Below are 21,007 nucleotides of genomic sequence, written 5' to 3' on the forward strand. Positions count from 1 at the left end.
TTATATTACCACTATAATTATATTACTATAATTATATTATTAATAGTTCTTAGAATAGTTCTTAAAAGTAAAATTACTAGAACAAACATTATACATTTCAAAGTAACTTAATATACATTGTCTTTTCCAAAAGATGTTGTTCTGCTTTCTACAGCACAGGGATTTGCTAGGATGCTTGTGCATTCAGTTATTGCACAACTTATTATTAAAATCTACTGTATACCGAGGACTGCCACAGGCTTGGGAGATATAGTCCCTGCTGCATAGAGCTTACTTTCAGTGGGGTAGGCAGATAATAAAAAAGTAAACAACATCATTTCAGACAGGGATTAAGAGTTATAGGAAGACAAAGCAGAGTCAAGGGTTAGCCACATGAACCAACTGAGCACATGAAATGTGGCAAGTGCACATTGGAATGTGCTATAAATGTAAACTGTACACCAGATATAAAAAACCTAGCATAAAAAAAAGAATGTGTCATTCTTGGAATTTTTATGTGGATTACATTTTTAAATTGAATTTATTGGAGTGACATTGGTTAACAAAATTATACAGGTTTCAGGCCCACAATTCTTTAATACATCATCTGCACACTGTTTTGTGTGTTGATCACCCCAAGTCAAGTCTCCGTTTATCACCATTTTATCCCCCATATACCCTTCTCCATGTTGAAATAATATTTTAGATATATTAGCTCAAATCAAATATATTACTAAAATTACTTCTGCCTGTTTCTTTTTACTTTTTAAATAAGTGGTTACCTAGCACATTTAAAATTGAATGTGGCATATTTCTAGATGGTCTCTAGTGATGTCATCTCTGGGGTAAGAGGAGACAGGAAGGAGCAAGCACATGAAGAAGGTCTGGAGGAGAGGGTGGTAGGCAGAGGGAAGAGGAAGCAGTGGGTGCAGAGACTGGAGGTGAGATAGAGCACAGCACAGTTGAAGACTAGCTGGAAGGCCAATACCGCTAGAATACATAAACAGGTTGGGAGAGACAGTGGGGATGAGATCAGAGAGGCTGGGTCCTTGGCCATGTAAGATATGTGAGGGTGTTTGGCTTTTCATCTCCAGGTAATAGAAAGTCACTGAGAGTTGGTCGTATTTTTAAAAAATGGCTCTGGCTTCTGGAAAGAATGGAGTGGGATGGGGAGGATCAAGGAAAGTGGAAGCCAGGAGAATATTAACAAAGCTATTATAGAAGTTCAGGGGTTAATTATGAAATTTCTTCAGATATAATAAACCATGATTTTTTGGTTGCTCCAAAAAAAAAAAGGTCAGAAATATTATTCACATTTACATGTATATGAGGCGAACCCTTTCAAACTATCAACCCAGTTGGGCAGCAGGTTTGTCCCTGATCTGGTTGTGCCATTAGACCAGGGGCCGGGAACTTTTTTGGCTGAGAGAGCCATGAACGCCACATATTTTAAAATGTAATTCCATGAGAGCCATACAACGACCCGTGTACATTATGCATTATCCAATAAAAATTTGTTGTCCCAGAGGACAGCTATGATTGGCTCCAGCCACCCACAACCATGAACATGAGCAGTAGGAAATGAATGGATTGTAATACATGAGAATGTTTTATATTTTTAACATTACTATTCTTATTTTTTATTTTTTTTTATTCATTTTTAGAGAGGAGAAAGAGAGAGAGAGAGGAGAGAGAGACAGTGAGAGAGAAGGGGGAGGAGCTGGAAGCATCAACTCCCATATGTGCCTTGACCAGGCAAGCCCAGGGTTTCGAACAGGCGACCTCAGCATTTCCAGGTCGACACTTTATCCACTGCGCCACCACAGGTCAGGCAACATTACTATTCTTTTTATTAAAGATTTGTCTGTGAGCCAGATGCAGCCATCAAAAGAGCCACTTCTGGCTCGTGAGCCATAGGTTCCCAACCCCTGCCTTAGACAGTGATCACAACAAAAACAGCTTGAAGGAATAATTTAATTTTTTTCCATAGCATTTAATTATCCTCCTATTTTTTTTCTATTTTCTTTTCCCATCCTCTTCTCCTTTTCCTTCCTATCTTCTATACTTTAACATATTTTTTAATATAAGATTTTCCATAGCCTACATAGTGTTTTAAAATTTTCAGATTAGTTGTCAATTACTTTGTTCTAAAATGCTGATTTCAGTTTCTCAGGAGAAACTGGACTACCTGTTAAAAACAGGCCACTTTCCCTGAGGGCCGTTGTCGGCAGGGCTGGAGCTGAGAGGGAGCTGTCCCCTGGAGCGCACGCACTCTCCAACTGTCCAGAGGAACTCTGCAGCACTGGAAATGTTCTGTATCTGTGCTGTCCCATTTGGGAGACAGCTATGTGTGGTCAGTAAGCACTTCAAGTGTAGCTAGTGTGACTGAGGAATTCTTTCTAATTTTATATAATTTTAACTAATTTAAATGTAAATAGCCACATGGGACTGGTGGCTACACATTAAACAGTGCATTCCTAGCTTACCCCAGTCCTCACTCTTCCTGATTATATCCCTGGCCAACATCACAAACTGACATTCCCATGCCCCCTATACTAACTTGTGACCTCTGCATCTCACCATTATTGATTTAAGATGGTGTGTTTTATTTATGCAAAAACAGCACATTAAAAAAAAATCTTACTTGCTATGAGGTTTTTCTTTTTTTAAGAAAAAAAACAACCTGGAATAGATGCTATTATCTAATGTCTTATTCAGGGTTCCCCAAACTACGGCCCGTGGGCCGCATGCGGCCCCCTGAGGCCATTTATCCGGCCCTCACCGCACTTCCAGAAGGGGCACCTCTTTCATTGGTGGTCAGTGAGAGGAGCATAGTTCCCATTGAAATACTGGTCAGTTTGTTGATTTAAATTTACTCGTTCTTTATTTTAAATATTGTATTTGTTCCTGTTTTGTTTTTTTACTTTAAAATAAGATATGTGCAATGTGCACAGGGATTTGTTCATATTTTTTTTATAGTCTGGCCCTCCAACGGTCTGAGGGACAGTTAACTGGCCCCCTGTGTAAAAAGTTTGGGGACCCCTGGTCTTATTTGTACAGGAAAAATTATTTTATGCTTTTAAATTGGCTTTCTTATATAACAGGTTTTTAAATTGAGATATAACATTATATTAGTTTCAGGTGTACAACATAATGATTTAATATTTGTATACATTGCAAAATGATCACCATGGTAAGTCTCGTTAACATTCATTGCCAACGTAGTTAAAATATTTTTTGTCTTGTAAGGAGAACTTTCAAGGTCTACTCTTAAAAGAAAGAACAAGTGTCCACGATTCATTTAACCTCTTAGTGAGGGAAGCAGGGTATGACAAAGCTGGCGTAGATATAAGCACTGAAATGAGGCTGCAATGTTAGATACAAGGCTGCTGACTATTCTCCAGGGCAATAAAACTGTAGCCTTAGCAGGTTATCTCTCCTACTGGGCAGATGATGTGCAGTATGTCCATCTAGGCCTTAGTAGAAATAATATTTACAATTATAAATTAGAGAAATAATAAAATTATAAATAAATTAATTAATATTATAAATCACATGTATATTTCAGTAGAATAGGAATTGGCAAACTAAAGCCTGCCCCAACACAGTGGGCCAAATTTAGCCCATCACCTGTTAACAGATTTCTTAGTATCAAATTTTCCTCATTAAGTCATGGTAGAAGATTCTTTTGCTGCCCTATTGCATTATGCTTACAAGCACTGACTTTAGGATTGTTGCAACACATTACATGTGAAATTGAACTATAGATTTCTTTTCATGATATAGATTTCTTTGTCAGAGTTTGGAATCAGGGTTATATTAACCTGAATTGGATTATACCTGGCTACCTTCCTGCCCATTTTATATAAATACTTTGTCCTCACTGTAACTTGCACAATGCTTGATACATAGTAGGTGACCAATAACTCCCTATTGCTATGAAATACAGCAGATTAGTTGACAGGATGTAGAGAGACTTTCATACTAAGAAGAACGTTAAACTTGATGACCTCCAGAGTTTGATCTAATAGTTCCCGAAAACATGAAACATTTTTTTAAATTTCCTCCAGACTAAATAAAAAATTTTAAATGTAATTTTCTATAGTAGCTGCTATTTTCTAATATCTCTGATATCATCTAATATAAATAATTATCATGAATTTTATTTTATTTTTGAGAGAGAGAGTGTGTGTTAGAGTGAGAGAGAGAGAGTGTGTGTGAGAGTGAGAGAGAGAGAAAGAGAGAGAGAGAGACAGTCAGGAAGAGAAAGAGATGAGAAGCATCAACTCGTAGTTGTGGCACTTTAGTTGTTCATTGATTGCTTTCTCATATGTATCTTGGCCAGGGGCTCCAACTGAGCCAGTGACCATTTCCTCAAGCCAGTGACCTTGGGCTCAACCTTGGGATTCAAGCCAGCGACCCTTGGGTTCAAGCCAGTGACCATGGAGTCATGTCTATGATCTCATGCTCAAGATAGCGACCCCATACTCAAGTTGGTGAGCCCACCCTCAAGCCAGATGGGCCCAGGCTCACTCCAGCAACCTTAGAGTTTTGAACCTGGGTCCTCAGCATCCTAGGTGGATGTTTTATTCATTGTGTCACCACCTGGTCAGGCATGTCATGAAGTTTAAAAGTACAGGATATGGTATTGGGATATTACCTCTTCCTCTTCTTGCTCTTCCTCCTCTTCCCCTTCTTCTTCTCCTTTTCCTTCTTTTTGGGCTTCTTTCTTTTTTTTCCTTCGACTCTCAATGATTTCTGGATCCCACTGATCTCTTGGGTATATGTATCCTGTAGAACTGTCCTGCCTTTGCCCAGAAACTCTTTGGCACAAATCATAATCAGGACACTAAGGAATATTAGTAATCATTTAAAACATGTTGAGTATACTTTCACTTCCTATTTATATATTATGCAATACATAAACCAAAATATTCTTTAAAACCCTCAGTGAATGTAATGTTTTAAGTGTTACTTTGTATCAGTTCTCATCACATGCCAAGAAAGGCAGAAGACACAACTTTTATGCTATCCCAACACTTTTCTTTATTTAAAACTAATATACATGAGAAAATATCAGAAGTTTTAACATGGAAAAAAGAAAGAAGAACAGTAGAAAGGGCTGGAGAAATACAACAGAAAATCTGTTTAGCCTGCAAAGATACACAGGAAGATTCTGTCAGATTAGTTTCAAAAGGATAAGAGGATGTGATACATATCCAATGGAATATTATTCAGCCATAAAAAGGGTGAAATCTTACCATTTACAACAGTATCGATGAACCTAGCAGGTATTACGCTAAGTGAAATAAGTCACAGAGAAAGACAAATGCCATATGATTTCATGTACGTGGAATCTAAAGAACAAAACAAATAAAACAGAAACAGACTCACAGATAGAGAGAACAAACTGATGTTTGCGAGATAGGAGAGGGGTTGGGGGCCAAATGAAAAAGATGAAGAAATTAAGAAATACAAATTGGTAGTTACAAAATAGTTACAGGGATGTAAAGTACAGCATAGGAAATATAGTCAATGATATTGTAATAACTGTATGACAGGTAGGCACTAGACTTATTGAGGGGTCACTTCATAAATTAATATAAATGTCTAACCACTACGCTATACGCCTGAAACCAATATAAAACAACACTGAATGTCAACTGTAATTGAAAAAAAAATTTTTTAATGAAAGGATGACAATGGAGGAAAATGGGGGAATACCCACAAATTTTCAACAGAAATATATTGTATATTCACAATATTTATAATTTTGTGGGTGAAGTATTTTATGAAATGTCAATCATGAATGGGACATGAAAGGTCACCTATTCTAGGCTAAGCTTTTCACTTTGTAAATGAGACAACTAAGTCTGGATAGTGAAAAAAAAAAAGCCAAAACCAGTCTATGTGTAACTTCATTCTTTCAAAGTGCTTTCATATGTGTAACAGTTTGATGCAATTCTCAAACTAATCATCTAAGAGAAGTAATCCAATATTATGATTAAAGCCACGGCTCTGGCAGGTTAAGACTCTGGTCTCAGATCACAATGTCATGAGGCGAAACCATGACTTGGAACCAGGCCGTCTGATCCATAGCCCATGACACATTAGTAATGATAGCTAGGAGCTGGCACTATAAATCCTGCTCTGAATAATTTTCAGGATAAAAAACTCTGGATGATATCCAATGGTTGTGGTTCTCAAACATTAGGGTAGAACTCTTATAGAGAGAGTCATAAATAGGAACTTCTGCTCTTCTTTGTGTTTCACTAAGTCAGGAGTGAGGCTTAGACATTTTAGCCAGCATCCTCAGTGGTTCTGATGCCAACAGTTCATGTACCACAACTTTAAGAAACAAAGACAAGAAGAAACTTCAGAACCTTCCTCGCTCATTTTCTGATTTCCTCAGTCCACGTCTATGTGGCAATGGGAGGGCTATTTATTGAGGCAAGCCTTTTATTTAGACTTCCAAAATTTTAACAAAAATATATCTCAACCCAATCAGGTAATTTTTAAAATGTGTATGCTCTTATTCAGCAATGCAGAATACTCACATTGTGGGTCCTTGACAAAGACTATTGCCTTGAGTCGACTCCTGTTTTCACTTGTAGAAAGTGATTAACAAGGAGGTGAGTCCACAGGACATGCCCAGAGCAGTGGTCCTCAAACTTCAGTGAGGATCAGAGTCACCTAGGACTCTGTAACACAGAGAGCTGATTGCCCCCAGAGTTTTTGACTCATAGTTCTAAAGTGGGGCTGGAGAATTTACATTTCTTTCTTTCTTTGTTGTTTCAAAAACTTTCAATCACAGTTGACATTCCATGTCATATTAGTTTCATGTATAGAACAAGAATTTGCATTTTTAATAACCTTCTGAAACCATACTGTGAGAACCACTGCTGCAGACCACTGGCCTTTAACCATTTTTTTTTTTTTGAAGTACAGACCCCATTTAGAATGTGATAAAAGCCATACACTTTTAAGAAAAGTGCACATACACATAAAATTCTGCATGTAATTTCAGGAGGTTCATGAATGCTGAAGGATTCATGGGTCCCAGGATAAGAACTTCAGCTCTAGAAATTCAAGGTTTTATCCCCAAATAAGGTTAAACCATCAGAGAAGTGTATGTTGTACCGAGTTCTGTCTCACATTAGGCCCTCTGATTATACTCTGGCTACACTGCAGAAACTGCTGTGGACACCCACTATCACACTTATAATATAAATGGGGTCCAGCACTTCATTCTCTACGTTACCAATCTCTTTACATCAAGACCCCTGTAAGGTAACTCCCTCATTTTCAATGAGAGTCTTGTTTTTCCTGAGGAATAGCTTGTCTTTTCTTGGGCAACGTGATTATTATATAACTGGTCACATTTTCTCTTTTACTTTGGCTCATCAAACTTAGAACCAAATTGATCCCCCAATTTTGTAAGCATTTGGGGCCCTGTAGCCTGTGTGGTCTTGTTCCACCAAGTCTTAAAATTCCTATACAATCTATAGGTCCATGTATTAGACTTTAGCTTTGCTTTCAGTTAATTGTTTGAGATCTTTTCTTCTCTGTTTTACTCTCGCGTACACATATGTGAGAGTCTCAGATCACAGGGATTTTGCTAGGCCTCTGACCATGGCCTGTGGCTGGGGCTGCATGCGCGGCACTGCCCGCACCTCACTCTATCAGCTGATCTCCACACACCACTAGGTCCCAAAACCTGAGCTGAGAACCATCTGATCTATTTTGAGCTGTCAAGTCTTTTGGGGAATCAAGCAGGGTATGAATATAAAAGCTTATCATTCGTTTTCATATAAACAAGTAGTCCTCACATCACTGAATTCTTATCACAACCCCATGAGACAGTCATTATCATCTTTGTAAAGAGGAAATTGAGGCTCCTAAATATGATTTACCAAATTCTATCACCTGAGAAAGCAAAGAATCGGGAACAGCTAAGAAAGGAGAGAAGTGGGAACAGGATTCAGCCTCGATTTTTAATCAATCTAGGAGCGTTCTTTAACAGTCAGATGTAGAAATCATTTGTTTATTCTTTCATTTTACTATTTAACTGGCAAACTTATAAGGTGTCAAATATTGTGCTAGTTGATGTTTATATGAGTAAGGCATGGTCCCCGCATTCAATTGAGGCAGAGTCCAGAAGGAAAGTGGTCAATGACAATATAGTGAGGTACTATGATAGAAAAGACTAACATGAACGGTCATCAGAGAAGTATTTACCTTTCCTGTGGTAAGTGACATGTCTGGAAAGTTGGGGGTGGGGAGAGAATGAATTAGTTAATGGGTATGTTGGTGTGCAGAAGGTGGTCCTGTGGAAAAATTCTGAAGAGATGATGCCTGAACTGACTTTCAAAGGATGACTATGATCAAACCTGGAAAAGAGGCAAGGAGGTGTCTGCTGTGGATGGAGCTTAGGGTACAAAAACATAGAGGTATAAGAAAGGATAACTCAGTCCCTATGACTGATGCATAAATTAGTAGTTCCCTAACTACTTAAAGTCTTTGTAAACATTCCTCCAATTTCACTATCATCAAAAAGAATGATTAACATACTAGAAAAACAACTATTCTTACCTTAATATTGATTATAATATCAGGTTTCAAATTCAAATTTTTAATTAAGTCTATTTGAAGCAAAGTGGTCATGGGATCCTGTGAAGGTGATGGTATTTCAGAGATAATATAACCTGTAGAGTAAAATATAAAATACAATTTTTTGTGTGTGACAGAGACAGGGAGAGGGGACAGACAAGAACATACAGATAGGAAGGGAGATGAGCATCAATTCTTTGTTGCGGCACCTTAGTTGTTCATTGATTGCTTTCTCATATGTGCCTTGACCAGGGGGCTATAGCAGACTGAGTGACCCCTTGCTCAAGCTAGTGACCTTCGGCTCAAGCTTGTGAGCCTTGCTCAAACCAGATGAGCCCATGCTCAAGCTGATGACCTCGGGGTTTCGAACTTGGGTCCTCCGCATCTCAGTCCAACGCTCTATCCACTTTGCCATGGCCTGGTCAGACTAAAATACAATTTTTAAAGTTTTACATTATCCATATGTAAAAGCATGAATTTATTATTATTACTTTATAAAATACCTCATTATTGATCAACACTAATGCCGGTCTTAAAATCATCTACCAAAATTTTAAATCAATAGTTAAGAAAGTATTGCTATAAATAATATTTTTCTGATAAGAAATAAAATCATTGGGCTAGGAGGAGGCATCTTTAAAAATTCCAAATCAGTTTATTTTAGGCACATGAGGTGCCTCAGGAAGGAAATTCCATGCTAATAATTCTTTTAACTCATATTAGTAAAGATCATATGATGAATGGTAAATGTATTTCATCGGTGTAATGTGGTATATATTATTTTTCTTTTTAAAATTAATATTTCACAGTATAACAGACTATATATGCCTATAATGTTTATGTAAGTTAAAGGGGATAATAAAATTCCTAGGTACCCCTCATATAGTATAAAAAGTTATCTGTGATTTTGGCTTAGCGCATTCATTGGCTTGCATCCTTACCCAGAAACCTAAATCTTCTCATTGAAATTCACCCTGTTTAACCACCATCACATTAATTTCCTTAATATAGGTCTTTAATTATGTAACTGTATTGCTTGAGAAACATTTTTCTTATTCATAGAATAACTCCTTCAGTGGGAACTGAAAGCCTTCAACTGATTTTTATATTTTAATAGAACTATTTTTCTTTGGAAAAACAAATGGTTATTCAGCTTTGGATATTTGGCAGACATTTTATGAGAACTGAATGGAGTGAGCCTTTCACTTCAAGGACAACAACTGACACTATTTGTTGCCAATTATAAAATTCAAGTGAAAATTTGTATTTTGGAAATCTTGTATTATCCACTGCTCTTAAACGTAACAGCTTCCCAATTCTTAAAAGTTATCCTGATATGGTTGGTGGTGACATTAACAAATGTGATTTTTTTTGATATTGTTTAATGAAATGTGTCAACATTTGGAAGGTGGGCATAACTCAGTGACCAATATTTTCCAAATGACTAATGCCTGGTGCCACAAAATCATGTCTGGGGTAATAGACCCATTCCAAAGGTCTTGGATGATCAATAGATTTTAATGGAACAGAGTTTGAAAAGTTCACTGATAAGGTTTTAGATTCCACAATGCAACTAACCTTTAAGAAACTTCCCCTTGTCAAGTATTGACGTAGGATCAAGAATATCCACAATTATTCTAAAGACTATTAAAATGCCCTCCCTTTTCCAATTATTGTTCTGTGTGAAGCTGGTTTTTCTTCATAAACTTCAACAAAAACAATATATTGCAACAGTTTAAGCAGAAGCAGATGTGAGAATACAGCTAGGACTTCTCTTAAGCCAGACACTGAAGCAATTTGCAAAAATATAAAACAATACCACTCTTCTCACTAAATTTTTTGCTTTGAAGAATATGATTATTTCTATAAAATATGCTTTTTATATTAACATGTAACAATTTTGTTGTTTTTAAGCAAATATTTTAAACATTCTTAGTGTTCATTTCAAATATGATAGTACTGATAGATATAATACATGTAAGCAAAAGCTCTTTTGAGGCCTCAACAGTCTTATAAGTGTAAAGGAGTCTTGAGACCAAAAAGCTTGAAAACTACTTTCCTAAATAATACCTAGAATAGTTTAATAAAAAACGCTACTAAGCATCTGTTGATAGGTGAATAAATGTGTCTAATAAGCCAACCTCAAAATCCTCACTTAAAAACATGCTGATTACACTCTTATGTAAAAAAAATCAGATCAACAATTCTCATGTTAATCCAAAATCCCACTGAATGTGTCAATTTCTTCTAAGCTTTCTCAAACATTTTACTGTCTACTTCTACGTAATGAACATTAGCCAGAGAAGCAATCCTAAGTAGTTTAACTTCAAAGGACAAAAAGGGAGACCTTTTAATTGAGTTTGGATATGAGTTATATGATTCTCTCCTGGTTTGCTGTAATCCTTAGTTTCCAACTTGTTTTACTTATTTGCTCTTGCTGTTGTCTCTGACACACTTTGAAATAGTAGTGGTAGCCTAAGACTTTCATCCTATTTGAGGCTTTTTAAATGAGCCCTAGGCAGGCACCCCTGCAAAAATACAGCCACTGCATTCATTGACACCGTCTCAGGAACTGGGCCAGCTCTTTCTTGGCTTGTCTCTGATGTTCGTGCTTTTTGTTTTCCTGTCTCAACACTACCCTAGGTGGGTTTGGCTTCTGTTGTTAACCTAGCCCTCACTTGCGTAACAACATTTTTTGAATTTGTTTTCAAGACTTTGACCAGTGCCCCTCTGAGATGTGCTGGCTGGCACTCATGTCCAGGTTTGACACATCACAACGGTGGGCACTGTGGTGAAGTGAAGGGGACAACATGCCTAGCCCTAGACTGAATTCAACCCTTGCCCAGCTCACCCATCCTGACTGGATAATTCCAAAGCCCCTGTCCAGCATCTGTTCGAGTGCAGGGAAACTTCTCAGGTCCAGCGACTGAATAAACAGCAGAAGCCTGCCAGTACCTGGAGCCCCAGGGTGAGCTGGGGCTATTCTCGTTTCCATTCCTGCCCGATAAGTGTGGATTAACATGGAGAAACCGAAGCCATTGACAGGATTTAGCAATCAAACTCAGGAAGAATGGGAGAGCACTGTGAGAGTGACCACAGCAGATTTTTGATGCTTTTTTGTTGAAAAACACAATGCTAAAAGAAGATTTGATCATACAAACTTAATTTGTTTTTATAAATGTAGAGTATGAAAGAAATGAAAACAAGTAAGTTGAATTCTGGCTCTGGGACCTGTGCCAGGGTATACGAAAGAGCAATTCCAGAAATTATTTGTGCTGTAGACAAAGCATAAGTTTTAAGGCTGCTTTGATAGCCACCAATGTACAAAAATAAACATACCAAAGTGAGAGACTTCTATCGAGTTGAGCTTCTCCCACATTAGCTTTGTGACAAGTTCATCTGGAATGCTTTGACCACTGATCAGCATTGACTGCAACTACAAAAAGCACAGATATTTTACATTACTGTATAATATACCTATGATACAAAGCTATTTCTAAAAATATAATTTTGAAATTTAGATTTGTTTACCATAATTCCTAATTCGGTTTCACTGGCAATCTGATCTTCCAAAATTGTTAAAGCTGAAATAGGAATTCAAAATATTAGCAAAAGCTGGTATTAGAATTATCAAATTAAGAAACACATGTGGGTTTTGTAATGGGTAATAATATTTGGACATCACTTTTGCATTTAAAAAGCATGTTTATACACAGTGTGTCATTTAAGCCTAACAGAAGTGCCGAGGCAGCAGAATGTATTTCACTGAGAACACGTCTCTGCCATCTCGGGGAAGCTAACTTCCTAAACACCTCCACACTATGCACACTCATTCCCTACATAATATGCAAGAGAATATGAGAAGGAAATGAGGTTGCATATATGACAGTGACATGGAAATTGTGAAGTATTACACAAAACTATCTGGACTATATTATTGGTCCAGAGACTTTTATAACCATATGGTCATACCCAGAGCCCATTAATTTTGCACACTGGTTGTATAAAAGGAAACTATGCATCAAGAAATGATAAACTAGACAAAAACTGATCAGAAAAAGCTGAAATTTGAATATTATGTTTCCTTTTTTTTTTTTTTTGCATTTTCTTTTGCATTTTTCTGAAGCTGGAAACAGGGAGAGACAGTCAGACAGACTCCCGCATGCGCCCGACCGGGATCCACCCGGCACGCCCACCAGGGGGCGACGCTCTGCCCACCACAGGGCGATGCTCTGCCCATCCTGGGGGTCGCCATGTTGTGACCAGAGCCACTCTAGCGCCTGAGGCAGAGGCCACAGAGCCATCCCCAGCGCCCGGGCCATTTTTGCTCCAATGGAGCCTTGGCTGCGGGAGGGGAAGAGAGAGACAGAGAGGAAGGTGCGGCGGAGGGGTGGAGAAGCAAATGGGCGCTTCTCCTGTGTGCCCTGGCCAGGAATCGAACCCGGGTCCTCCGCACGCTAGGCCGACGCTCTACCGCTGAGCCAACCGGCCAGGGCCTATGTTTCCTTTTTAAGAGGAAATATTCCATCTCTTGATGGAAGACATCCTGGGATAGAAATGACAGGGGAATGACTAAGGGAAGGACCCAGGAGCTATAGTATGTCCCTAGCTGTTAATAATTTATGGGAGACTAGGTATTCTTTTAGATTTCCTACAAATGAATTTTTTGAGGAAAATTTTTAAGTTTTTTTTTTGGTGTATGTGTTATATGTTATTGAATTGCCCCCCCCAAGTTTATCTAATTGCAATTTCACTAACAGCTTGTAGAATGCTCATTTCATCACATTCTTGCACAAAATTGATTGTAAAAACTTTAAAATTTTACTGCTGATCTGATAAGCAAATATTAATCAGTGTTATTTTAATTAGCATTTATTTGAATAACAATTTTTTTTGTATTTTTCTGAAGTTGGAAATGGGGAGGCAGTCAGACAGACTCCCACATGCACCCGACCGGGATCCACCCGGCATGCCCACCAGGGGGCGATGCTCTGCCCATCTGGGGCTTTGCTCTGTTGCAACCAGAGCCATTCCAGCACCTGAGGCAGAGGCCATGGAGCCATCCTCAGCGCCTGGGCCAACCTTGCTCCAATGGAGCTTTGGCTGTGGGAGGGGAAGAGAGAGAGAGGAAGGAGAGGGGGAGGTGTGGAGAAGCAGATGGGAGCCTCTCCTGTGTGCCCTGGCCAGGAATCGAATCTGGAACTCCTGCACGCCAGGCCGACACTCTACCACTGAGCCAACCAGCCAGGGCCAAATAACAATTCTTGATTAAGAGACTATATATAAAGATATCAATCTTTGTCTATATATTATAAAGAATGCAAATCAATTTATAAATAATAAAAAATAAAATTATCATATTAATTCCTGGAAAATATTCCAAAGAGCAGCTGTGACCTTCTGTTTTCATTTTTCACAGAGAGATACCCCAAAGACACATATCCTTAATATTTCTAAAGTATGAAATCAGAGAATTAAACTCAATAGAATGGAGTAAAAAACCTTCATAAACCCTCCTATATTCTATGAACAAAACTAGGACTAACCAAAGGACAAAATATGTTTGATGATATTATAAAGATAATTCACTGGGTTGATAGTGATGTATGATAAAGCAAATATATCAAAATGTTAATTACAGATAATGGGGGTGAGTAGAGGGGTTATATGAGTGCTCACTGTATATTTCTTTACTTTCTATGCATATTTGAAAAATTAGTATACTAAAATATTGGGGGAAAAGTAAAATTTACCTTCTATACGAATACATTTCCATTCTTGTGCTATTTGACGGGCTAATGTTGTTTTCCCAATGCCCTTAAAAAGAATTTAAAACCCAATAAAACAGCTATTTGCCAGTGAAACAGATAATTTTATTATTAAAAATTCTATTGATGGTTACTATATTATCAAGTAAATTATTTTCCAAAATAAATGAAGAGTAGGCCTTAGAGATTTATAGCTTCATTTTTCTCTACTAATGGTCTCATTTATGAATGGACTTAAATATATATTTTTTTAAATTACGAAAATAGCCCTGAAACCAGGCAGCTGTACCAACGTGTATTCCAGGTATTGTACACTTCTGAATGTCAAATTTTGTAATTTTGAATATAAATCAGTGTTTATATTGAGATTCACCTTTTATTTCCTTCTAAAAGTTTATAATCATGAATGTATTGAGACTTTCATTTAGTAACTTCCAAGAGGAAAAAAAGTCTTTCTAATGGACATCTTTGAAAAGTATAATATTTTAAAGATAAAAGATCACTTTAATGAAGCAACAGTTGCAGCTGATTACTCTCACTGTTGATTTTTAGAACTCTATTAATGCTTTAGAAACATAATAAAAGTTATTAGAACCATTTTTTTAGAACCTGTTCCAGGCTCCCTATAAAATTAAGTCAAAAACAGGATCCAGCCCTGGGTCTCTGCTGTTCTGGAGAGGCTCTTTAATTTACCAGCTCAGATTTGTTCATGGTAACTACCAACCAGCTCTGTGGCTAAAAATACCTCTTACCTAGAGATCCTTACTAGAACTGCCTTGAAAGGCAAGCCATTTTTGTTTTCTTCCTATTTTGTGGGGAGACAGTGCGTAGGCCCACTAATTCACTGTGGGCAAAGGTGAGGCACCCTGCCTCGGCAGCTTCAGATATTAATGGAAAAACCTCCATTTGCCCTTATTTTGTTCTCCCTTCGCATATCCACAGCACCTCACAACAAATCCCAGAGGAAGTTTTATATGTAAATTGAGTCTGCTATGACATTGGATCACATACTACTAACAATTGTCGTAGTACAGTACTTTGATGAATTAATTTCTTTACAATAGAAAATCAAAGATAAACACAGTCTAGGCTTCTTTTCAATTATAATGTATAAGAAAGAAAGTTATAAATTTACAACTAATATTGTATCGGATTTTAAGTCACACAATAAAAGTCTAATAGACAAAATTAGCATACTATGTGATTTTCATTCTTATATGGTAACATAATATTATGATTTAAAGATTTTAAATATTATACTAAATAAGTTAGAAGAGATAACTTACTGGTTTCCCAAATACAACAAAACAAACAGGTTTAGACAACAAAAAGTCTTTTTCAGCTTCATCTTCATTAAATATGTCTACAAAAGAATGGTCTTCTATTGCCTCTTGAGAAGTCATAATACAAAATACTGCAATAAGAAAGAGTAAGATTGTTAAAGAGCCTAATTTAGCTGGAACAGGTTGGTAGGCTAAGGAGAACTAGAATATCCTGGAAATTTGCATAGGCCACAAGTCATTTCATACCACTAAACACATGGCTTTTGCTAATAATTGCAAATAAGTTAAACTCATGTATTAAAATAGAAACAGGCTCTTCGTATGAGATAAAAAGCAAAACCCATTATATGCTATAAAAAAGACAGTTAAGACAAAGTGTTTTGGAGAGACTAAAGGGGAAAAATACATATATGTATATAGACACATATATTGTATTTTATTAAAAATCAAATTGAGTATGTTAATATATATACACACATCTATTTGTGTATGTGGGTAGGAACTACCAATGGCTTTAAAATAAATCCTAATGGAAATGAGAAAATATGTACAAATAAAAAATAATGAACATAATATATACCAAAACTTATAAGATATAGCTAAAGTAGTATTTAGAAGCCCTACATACTTAAATTAGAACAAAAAAAAGTATGAAAAGTAATGACAAGCTCTCAACTTAAGAAGTTTGAAAATGAATAACAGGAATTTAAATATATTTTAAAAATTAATAAAAAAACACAAACATTATAGAGAAAGGGTCAACAATGCTAAATAGTGGTATTTTTAAACAACTTAGACATAAAAATCTTTGTCAAGAAAAGAAGATAGAAAGTACAATTAAACAAGATTAAACAGTTTTTTTAGATGGAAGTTTTCTTATATCTCAAAACTAAAATTTTTCTGTTTCTGTTGTTTATTTCTAACTCATTATATCAAATAATGTTCTTCATATTAGATTAATTCTTTGAAATTTGTTGAGGCTTTTCTTATGGTCTATCACAGGGTAATTTCCAAAAATATTCCTGTATCCTTGAAAAAAATATATGCAACTTACATTTGTTGGACATCATGTTGTTGAAATGTTGTTTACATTGTGTTTGTTAATTTTATTGGTTGACTCTTCCATAACACTTGCTGATTTATTGCCTACTCTATCAAACAATATTAGATATAGAAAAGAAGGACTACAGAAACAATAATGTTGCAGATATAGATCAGAGGACATCATAAACAGTTATCCAGAATAAATTTGAAAACTTAAACAAAATTGATAAATTCCTAGAAAAATCAGTTCCTCATGGAAAAAAAGAAAGAAAACCTGAGTGGTTCTATAACCATTAAGGAAAGAAAGTCAGTAACTAAAAATCTTCCCACAAAGAGACCAGATAGTTTTATTTGAAGAGCTCCATGTCTCACAATCTTACACTCTTTCAGAGAAAAGATCAAGTGTATGTAGACTTCCTACATATGTCTATGGGTCTCTTATAACTTCCATACCTAAACCAAAGAAAAGTGTGAAAAAGCAAAATTGTGTGCCAACTTCATTCATAAATAAGATTTTAAAAATCGTAATCAAAATAATAGTAAGTTGAATCCAGCAATATATAATATAAACCTGGATTCAACTAACATCATGATCAAGTTAGGCTTTCCTCAGAAATTCAAGGCTGAGGCTTAATATGAGAACATTAAGTAATCACATCAACATAAAGAAGAAAAACTATATGATTATCCATAATAGAAAAAGTGTGAGGCAATTCAGCACCCTTTAATGGTTAATAAAAGATAAACTCTTAGCAACTAGGAATAGAAGGAAACTTCCCTAAACTGATAAAGGATATAATAAAAGACAAACATATTTAATGATTAAATACTAAAAATGTTCTTTTTATTTTTTTTAATAAACATATTAAAAAAATTTTTTTAATTTAGTTTTTACATTATATTTATTCATTTTTTTAGAGAGAGGAGACACAGAGAGAGAAAGAGACAGAGAGAGGAAAGAGATAGAAAGAACAGAGGGAGGAGCAGGAAGCATCAACTCCCATATGTGCCTTGACCAGGCAAGCCTGGGGTTTCAAACCGGCGACCTCAGCGTTCCAGGTCGACACTTTTACCCACTGCGCCACCACAGGTCAGGCTAAACATATTTTTTTTAATTTAATTTAATTTAATTTTTTTACAGAGACAGAGAGAGAGTCAGAGAGAGGGATAGATAGGGACAGAGAGACAGGAACGGAGAGAGATGAGAAGCATCAATCATTAGTTTTTCGTTGCGACACCTTAGTTGTTCATTGATTGCTTTCTCATATATGCCTTGACCGTGGGGCTACAGCTGACTGAGTAAACCCATTGCTCGAGCCAGTGACCCTGGGCTCAAGCTGGTGAGCTTTTTTTTTTTTTTTTTTTCTCAAACCAGATGAGCCCACGCTCAAGCTGGTGACCTCGGGGTCTCGAACCTGGGTCCTCCACATCCCAGTTCGACGTTCTGTCCACTGCACCACTGACTGGTCAGGCCCAGATGTTCTTTTTAAGATCATAACAAGACAAAAGAAAGAAAATAATTATTCTGAGTTGATACAATTAATTATCTATATAGAAAACTCAATCACGGATACATTACAAGACTTACTGAAATAATCTGGGTTACAAATGAGATAGGTTCTATAGGTTTGAAAATGATTAAGTATTTATATGCACAGAAAGGTAAAAATAAATACTATGTTAAGACAAACATCTAATTTGCATTTAATAGGTAAATGTACCTGTTCCAACTTTCATACAAATTTAACTTAAGACCAAACCTATAGAGCCTATCTCATTTGTAACCTGGGGACTGCCTGTACCAAGAGGAACCAGGAGAACAACCTGGGAGATCTTGAGAGTGCTGGGTAGGGGAATGTTAATTGGATAAGAGTTTACTGATATGTGGGCTGCTCCCATCAGTCATGCTTCAACATCCTGGCTAGATACTTGGAGTGGGTCCTAATTCACTTAGTCAAAGGCCTGGAAGGAGCAAGATTAGAAGATAAGAGTCTGGGGAAGAAGCATGTGAATGAACTTATGAGAACGGTGTACTAGATAGAGAACACATGCTAAGGTGACCTCTGATGAGGTCTTGATTACCCTTGTGTAATTCTCTTCAATTGCAGCCTGTGACTTGCTTCTAAGTATAGTAAGTATGTTAAGCAGTGTCACCCAAATAAATTCAATTAAAAAACACAGATTTAAAGAAAAGTAATAGAACTGTCACTCCCATGATAACATTATGTTATATAAGAGTCCCTCTTAGTAGGCTGGAGAGAGATTTCCTGGTTGGCTCTGAAGAAGTAAGTCACGATGTTATAAGGTACAGTAGGTGGTCTCTAGAAGCTGAGAGCAGCCTCTGGGCACCAGCCAGTAAGAAAACTGGGACTTCAGTCCTAGAGATAAATTTTACCAACAATGTAAATGAGCTTGGAAGCAGATTCTTCTGTAGTTGGGCCTCCAGATAAAAATGCAGCTCAGCCAACACCTCGATTGCAGCCTTGTGAGACCCTGATCAGAGGACCTAGCTAAGCTATGCCAGGACTCCTGGACTTGGAAACTGTGAGATATAAACGTGTTGTTTTAAAATGTTAAATGGGTGGTAATTTGTTACGCTGCATAGAAAACAAATACAAATGAACACAAATATGTGGATCTTGTGTCTCACAAAGCATCCAACTTAGAAGAGGCGATCATCAACCAGGTGGACAGAACAAGTATCCAGTAAATGACAATTAGTCTTTGTCTTTTGTCACCTTGGTGCTTACCTAATGGGCTCACAGATGGAATAAACATGGTGTCAGGGAGGGAGGCAATAGAGGCTATGCATGGGCTCAGCAAAAAAGCTTCCTCTCGTCAGGCTGATCTAGCTATTACTTCTGCTAGATGTCTTACCTGTTTGCAGAAGAGACTGAGGCTGACCCCTCAATATGATACATCCATTCAGTGACAAATTGATTGTCCAGGACCCCTTCACCTTGGAGAAGGCTGCAGGTGACGTGTGTTCCTAGTATGGGTTTGCCTTCCCTACCTGCAGAGCCTTGGCCAGCACCACTTTCTGAGGGTTGGATTGTCTCATTTATCATCATGGAATCCCACATAATATTGCTTTGGATCAAAGGACCCTCTTTATAGTAACAGAGACATGATAAGGAGGATCTACTGATCCTACCACATACCACCTCACCTAGAAGGTGCTGGTCTGATAGTTAGTTAAAATGGCCTCTTTATTTAAAAATGTTTTAAAAATTAACTTTAGAGAGACAGAGAGAGGAGGGGGGGGGAGAGAGAGAGAGAGAGAGACAGAAAGATGCATTTATTTGTTGCTCCACTTAGTTGTGCATTCATTGGTTGCTTCCTCTATGTGCACTGACTGAGAATCAGACCCACAACCTTGGCATTTCAGGGCGATGCTCTAATCAACTGGGCTAACAGGCCAGGGAAGAATGGTAGTTAAAACAATAGTTTGGGACTGTGTGGGATTGAGACACTGTACTTCAAGATGAGCAATATGCTTTGAACAAAGTCTTGGCTACGAGTGGCTCTTCCCACTATCATTCTGTGATTGACATGAGGAATTTGCACCAAACTTCTTCAAAACTTGAGGCTTTACTGTACTGGAAGTCCTGGTTTTGTGTGAGGAGAGAAATGCACCTTTCAGGGGATCCACTTATGTTTAACTAAACCTAATATTGCTACTGCCACCTGGTCATGTTTGGCTCCACATTACCTGTTAAAGAATTACTACACTGGTGGAGGTCGAGTTGCTGCTATGTAATTGCAGCAGGGAGATGTTTTGAACTCAGGGCTTCTCTGAGATTCCTCTGGATGCTTTCATACTCAGTGAATGGATAATTGTGGCAATCTCAACCTGATAAGGACACGTAACTGGGGGTTGTACACTCCAGGGATGAAAGCTAGTTTTCCTACTGGTAAAACAACTTAGACAAATGCTAGCTAAGGGTAAGGTAAATTTAGAATGGATGGTAGAGGAGGGAACTGGTGAATTATCAGTTACATACTTAGGATTAATTGCAGTAATGGATTCTGTAGCTTGTCCTGTTAATCATCTTTTTTTGAGTCCATTTCTTTTAGAAATTGGGGCCAGACACCACAGTGACAGATGGTGTGAACTTAGTATGGGGGAGGAGTGGATATGAGTGGTGGAAAAATTGGAACATAGCAGATGTTACTAGTGCCCTGCTCATGTCTACTCAGTGTACACCTTTTCCATGCATGGCCAGCTTGATTTCCAACTGCTGGTGGGCATGTGTGACTCTGCCTAAGGGCTCTTTCTGGCTGCCAAAACCTATTTTGCCTGAGCACAGAGCAGACTGGAAA

General features: G+C 37.3%; 1 protein-coding gene across 3 annotated transcripts in view; it reads right to left on the reverse strand.

Moving 5' to 3' along the window:
* AK9 (adenylate kinase 9) overlaps positions 1 to 21,007 on the reverse strand; it is a 178,054-nt gene that overhangs the window by 155,192 nt on the left and 1,855 nt on the right. For all 3 annotated transcript variants that reach the window (XM_066247994.1, XM_066247991.1, XM_066247993.1), the window contains exons 2-7: positions 15,644 to 15,771; positions 14,343 to 14,406; positions 12,121 to 12,173; positions 11,929 to 12,025; positions 8,572 to 8,684; positions 4,640 to 4,828 (exon numbers count right to left, since the gene is read on the reverse strand). In XM_066247994.1, the coding sequence (XP_066104091.1) occupies positions 4,640 to 4,828; positions 8,572 to 8,684; positions 11,929 to 12,025; positions 12,121 to 12,173; positions 14,343 to 14,406; positions 15,644 to 15,760 (633 nt within the window). In that variant the 5' untranslated portion in view covers positions 15,761 to 15,771. The remainder of the gene's footprint in view (positions 1 to 4,639; positions 4,829 to 8,571; positions 8,685 to 11,928; positions 12,026 to 12,120; positions 12,174 to 14,342; positions 14,407 to 15,643; positions 15,772 to 21,007) is intronic.

This window comes from Saccopteryx bilineata, chromosome 12, assembly GCF_036850765.1.
Source record: "Saccopteryx bilineata isolate mSacBil1 chromosome 12, mSacBil1_pri_phased_curated, whole genome shotgun sequence".
NCBI lineage: Eukaryota > Metazoa > Chordata > Mammalia > Chiroptera > Emballonuridae > Saccopteryx > Saccopteryx bilineata.